The sequence below is a fragment of the Abramis brama genome (assembly GCF_963993115.1).
Source record: "Abramis brama genome assembly, chromosome: 25".
NCBI lineage: Eukaryota > Metazoa > Chordata > Actinopteri > Cypriniformes > Leuciscidae > Abramis > Abramis brama.
The window spans coordinates 7,149,953-7,156,109 of NC_139987.1; the positions used below are offsets into that span (position 1 = coordinate 7,149,953).

The window sequence follows — 6,157 nt, forward strand, 5'->3', positions numbered from 1 at the left end:
CAGGAATGGCCCTATGATTTCTACGATGTGGAAAATGCAGAATCCATTTGGATGAAAATTTTGGATGAATAAATCAAAAGTAGGGCTTTTGAAATAAACCTCTCCTTTGCCAAATTAATTGTTTAATTTTCATTTGATTGCATTTTAAAAGATTAATTAAATTGTTAATGCGTTATGCCTTCATTTGATACCACGGTTGATAATTAAATCCTAAATCCAGAAAAAATCTAAACACACAACACAAGAATTTCTGAAAAAAATAAAATATTTCATAGGGCTCTATTGTTGTAAAAGTTCAATAAGTTATTATATTGTTAAAGTTTTAAGAATTTAATTGATTATACATCAACTTTGATTATTAAAATGTAATTAAACCAATCACATTGAATCCAGAAAAATATAACTGGAAAACACAGAATCTGGGAAAAAATAAAAGTATTTGTATTTCACAGGACCCTAAAATGTAATGTTTGTCAAACTTGTAATAAATCGTTGATAAAAAGTTTCACGATTTAAATTAATTACACATGTTTTTTGATGACAAAAATTTTGAAGTCCAAAAATAAAAAAATAAAAAAATCCAGAAAAAATTATTCTAAATAAAAATTCCATTATAAAATTCTAATAAATTGTTGATCATTTATTGTTAGTTTCACGATTTAAATTAATTACACATGTTTTTTGATTACTAAAATTTAATTTAAGTCCATAAAAATTAAAATGGAATAAAAAAAGTAAAAAAAAAAAGTTTTACAATTTAAATTAATTATCATTTTTGATGTCTAAAATTCCATCTAAGTACAGAGCATTTTAAATGAAAAAAATTAATAAAATAATAATAATTCCAGAAAAAAATTAAATGGAATTTGGAAGAAAAAAATAATAATAAAAGGGAATTTGGGAAAAAATCAAACAGATTTCGAGCACTAAGCAGGTCGCAGGCCTGTTGCTCTGGTCATGTGACTCCCCTCGAAATGGGATATAGTTTTTCAAGTTATGTTAGTATTTACTTTTGTAGAGTATGTTTTTAGAAAATAAAGAGTACCTCAATTCTCAAATAAAACTAAATCCAACATAGGGACAGACAATTCTCACAATAATTAAATAAAACAAATAGCACGCAATTCCCATTATATTTTACACATCTTACCATTTTCCTTGACCATTGCTGAACTGTTGTACAGAGTAACCAAACTGTTCCTCTGCCGACCCTGAGAAGATCTTAGCTCCAGAAGTCCCCACATTAAAACCCTGAGAATTATCGATGATGAAACCTGTTGAGACATGCACAAATCAGTCTTTTGTCTTAACAAATATACCAACATAAACATATTATACCAACAACACATCTGGTCTGATGCTGCATAATATCCCCTGAAACGGAGTTGTATTTTTTAACAGGTATGTGATATGTAGACATGCCACAGCATGAACGTGAAGCTGTGAGTGACTGTGTGCAGGAAAACTTTGATGTAGGGATTTTCAGAGATAGTAAACAATATTTAGTCATAAACACAGAGATAACCTCCTCTCTGTTTTGCAAGAGCTTATGGGTCAGTGACATGAGTGTGGAAATAATAATAAAGAGTATGAAATCTTCCTTTTCAAGAATTTAATTATTTTAATGTGGCTTTATTTGCTTAATGTTTTACTTTATGTCCCCAAGAAAATATGAAAATGAATTTTAACCAAAATGAAGTTTTTGTATGTGTGAATTGCATTTTACATACAAGAATAAAAGAGCACCATGTCATTGATCCTTACACCTTTTCTGATTGAAATTTTGACATATTGTGTGTTATTTGCAGGTCCCATTGTTGAAATATTGTGAGATGTCATTGGTAATGTAGACATTTTCATTCCTTTGCACCTAACTGAGACTGTGTTGAATAAAAACCTATAAAGAAAAAGCTAGAAATTGACCTCAAGTTGATTTAGAGCTTCATGAGATGTAGAAACATGCCTGAGCAGGGTTTATCTCTGATGACTCAACTTATGCTCTCAAACATCCCTGCAAATCTGCATCTTAATCCTGGCTATCTCTGTTTATATTTATATTAACGTTTTAATCTAAAAATATGTCTGAGCGACACAATCCATAACACCATGAATGAAGGAACATATAGTATCTCCTCTTACAGAGTTCTCCATTCATTACTTATAGAGACAGTCATCACACAAAGAGAGCCTTTAAACAGTGTGCGGACACATGAAACGAGACAGAGGAAGAATTAAGCATGAACATGGACGGAGATAAAAAAGGAGAGGTCAGACTGTGGGGTTAAAGAGAGAGAGAGAGAGAGAGAGAGAGAGAGAGAGAGAAAGAATGTGTTTCCAGTCCAGTGCCTGTTTAGACACTGAACTTTGACACCATTCACTTCGACAAGCATCCTGCAGTGCTCCTACACCATTTTAACCATGATGTTTTGACCATTGTGTAGATTCATGTGGAATGATAACTAATAATAATCTGGATAAAAAACATACTAATTACAGTGATCCCATAAAAAGAACCATTTTTAAAAACCACTATGGTAAGTGGAATGGTGTTATGAATGGAAAGGTTCCATGGATGTTAAAGACTCTATAGGGAAACACTGATGCCAATAAAGGACCTTTATTTTTTAGAGTGTAAGTATGTTCATACCATGTCGTAATTAGTGTAAATTCGAGATTATGACTAAAGCAGTGTCCACTCCTGTGAAGCACCGATTAATTACTTGCTTCAGTTCAAATTAATAGTTAGCACAGCATGTTTGCATATGAAATATTCAAAATTACTTGCATTTACATTAGCACAGCTATTGCTGATTGAATGAAATATTAAGCTACCATAGCTACACATAGCCAGCCAACCACAAGCTGACCAAAGGCTGTCAGACGACGAAATAAATATACATCGCGACGTGACGAAATGAATTAAAAGCATGTTAACTTTCAAACTCAATGAGAACAGACAAGTGTATTCTATGATAATGATTATTTCAGTCACCTAGTGTGTAGTTTTAATAATGTTAAAATGGTTGTAGGCTAATATTTATGAATTTGATAGAGATACTCCTCCCACACGCTCTTCTGATTGGCTGTGATTTTTTTTATTGATTTGGTTGGTAAGTGCGCAAGACTGTCCCAGGTCTTAAAAATAACAAAGCTCATTGCCCTTAAATGACACTAAACCCACACTAAGAGTCTCCCATCATGTTCAGGAGCTCAAGTGCCCTGAAATCACGAGATGTCGGGGAAAACATTCCACTGTAAGCTAAATTAATTAGATACTACATACAACTTGGTAGTAAAACAAAGTGTTGCACATTTTACTGGTGCAAAGATGGGTAGGCCAACATTTGCAACTGCTTTTTTTCACTTAAAAGCAGCACTATGTGACTTTTTCCCCTTTAGCAGTTAAAAAAACAAAACTGCATGCATTTTGCAGAAGAACATTGTTTTGGTTGTGCTTTGGTGACTGTGCGGATGAATTTGGTCATCCTACTGCTTATAAAGCAGTCACTTCCAAGTTTAAAGGGACAGTTCATCCAAAAATGAGAATTCTATCATCATTTACTCACCCTCAAGTTGTTCCAAATCTGTATGAGTTTTTGGTTACACTTTATTTCGATAGTCCACTTTAGACATTCTACTAACTATAAGTAACTTTTCAACTACATGCCAACTATCTCTCATTAGAGTATTAGTAGGCTGTAGTAGACTGTCAGTAGACTGTTAGGTTATGGTTAGGTGTTAGGGTTCGGGTTAGGAGAATACGTTGACTTGTAGTTGCCAAGTTACTTATAGTCGGTAGAATGTCTGTTGGGGGACCAACAAAATAAAGTGTAAGCAAATATTAAGCTAACAGTCTACTAATCCTCTAATGCCAGTTAGGTGACATGTAGCAGCAAAGTGTGCAACACTTTGTTAGTAGAATGTATAAAGTGGACTATCGAAATAAAGTGTTACCAAGTTTTTCTTCTTCTGTTAAGCACAAAAGAAGAATGTTGGTAACCAGACAGTTGACGGTAGCCATTGACTTCCATAGTATTTTTTTTCCTACTATGAAAGTCAATTTCAACCGTAAACTCTCAGGATACCAACATTCTTCAAAATATCTTCTTTTGTGTTCAGCAGAAGAAACTTGTACAGATTTGGAACACCTTGATGATGAGTTAATGATGACAGAGTTTAAATTTTTGGGTGAACTATCCCTTTAAGAGATAAAACCAGTTTAGATGGAAAGGATCTCAAGCTGACTAACTGAAGACGTTATTGTAGCTTTACCCATTAGACACGGTACTACACCAACCATAATGAAATTATCCTTCACAAAACATAATGCTTTACAACGAACTCTGTTAGAGAGCTACATATCTAACTTTTCTGTGTGAGGTACAATTTCCTGCGAAAAGCACCCCACTCTGTTTTAAATATAAACACTTATAATAGGCTTACGTAGTGAATCAGGATAAGACAAAAACACGTTTTGGAAGATGGATTGAATTGATGGTGTATTGTCTCATTATTTAAATTTTGTTCATTTTGAACAAAAAAAGTTACAAAGTGCACCTTTAAAATATGGTGTCGTCTGTTACATAGTGAATACTGAACAGACATTTAGAAGTTTATTTTAAAAAGCAAAGTATTGAAAATCTAAATAAAGCTCTGTAAGTATTTACATTTTTTGCAACACTGTAAGTGTCACTATCAGGTAATAAAAGTTCTGGACACATGACCAGTTGAACACTTGGGTTATACAGGAAATATGTCATGTAGATAAGGGGTTAAGTGCAAAGACCGCAGTTGTTGGTATTTGGGGAGGTGAAGGCTTTCAGAGGATATTACGTAATGCATGTAAAGAACCCGTCAGCCTGTGTCATCTGTTTCATGAGAAAGAAAATGAATGCAGTATTGATTATTCAGTTTTTTACTGAACAAAAAGTAACATTTCATTTTTTATTTTTTTAATCATTTTTGAATGTATGAGACAGATATTTTTATAAAGCATGTTAAAATTGTCACTTTTTGAGGGTGAGCAAAAACGCACTGTTTTGTATCTTTTCCTTTAAATGCAAATGAGCTGCTGCTCCCAGCATAGAGGGCGGAGCTTCAAGAGCTTTCTTTCAACTCACACAGACATTCACTGAAACTTGTTGCCTCTTATGTTCAAACCAGAGTCAGACAATGATGGAGAGACTCAAGAAGAAGTGACAACATGTAGAAGCAACAGGACATTTCTGTATGGTTAGTTGATGAATTTATGTAGCTTATGTGTAGTTATCTTCTAGTCAATGATTAGCATATTCTGTCTTGATAATCTATAAATCGCGTTCCAGAAGCAAATATCTCCCTTTGCTTTGAACTTTGAGCATTGTAATTTTGCAGATGTTGGTTATGCTCAAACAGCAACATTACACACTAACTAAAGTTAGAAAAGTGAAATCATAATCAACCCCCCCTTTAAGTAATCAACTCTGTTATTTTTCATTTTGTACAGTAAAAAACTGAATAATCAATACGGCATTCATTTTCTTGCTTATAAACATTTAGTACTGTCCAGACCTGGAAAACAGGGTTAATAGCTAAAATAATTATAAAACGGTCAACCCTGTTACCTAAGGCACAGCTATATCTCAATATAATTACACATTTAGACTGAGATGGCATGATTCATCTATTAACACTTAAAATACATTTTTTTTTGTCTAATATAATGTTTAAAATCATACAGAAATGCACTTTAAGAAAAAATTTAAAATAAGAAAAAGAAAAGTCACCTAAATTACCCTTTTGTTTTTCAAAGGCCATACTAACATCTTTGATGAAATACCAAACTGTATATTTACATGCACATCATACTTTATACAGTGCAGATCAAAAATAGACAAATATATGTTCCTCACAGACCCAAGAAAACTATTCTATCTCAAATACATTGAGATTTATTTCACCTACAACACAATTTAGCACTGTTCACACATTCATTTTGGTCGAATTAATAAAAAAATAAAAATAAACTAGAATGTTTGCATAAGTTGGCTACTTACACAGAACAGTGAGAAGTACCTGCAGCATGTTCATTTTTATGTCCATAGTGATATCCAGCATCAACATGAGCTCTCCAGTGTATCTGCATCTAGTTCAGTGTGAGCGTGTGTGTGTGTGAAAC

The 6,157-nt window shown here is 33.0% G+C and overlaps 1 protein-coding gene across 2 annotated transcripts in view; it reads right to left on the reverse strand.

The window, feature by feature from the left end:
* Positions 1 to 6,157, reverse strand: part of itga2.2 (integrin, alpha 2 (CD49B, alpha 2 subunit of VLA-2 receptor), tandem duplicate 2) — a 26,804-nt gene extending 20,647 nt beyond the window's left edge. The window contains exons 1-2 of one of the 2 annotated variants that reach the window (XM_084104602.1): positions 6,036 to 6,157; positions 1,151 to 1,274 (exon numbers count right to left, since the gene is read on the reverse strand). In XM_084104602.1, the coding sequence (XP_083960728.1) occupies positions 1,151 to 1,274; positions 6,036 to 6,102 (191 nt within the window). In that variant the 5' untranslated portion in view covers positions 6,103 to 6,157. The remainder of the gene's footprint in view (positions 1 to 1,150; positions 1,275 to 6,035) is intronic. The other variant, XM_084104603.1, reaches the window with a different exon arrangement.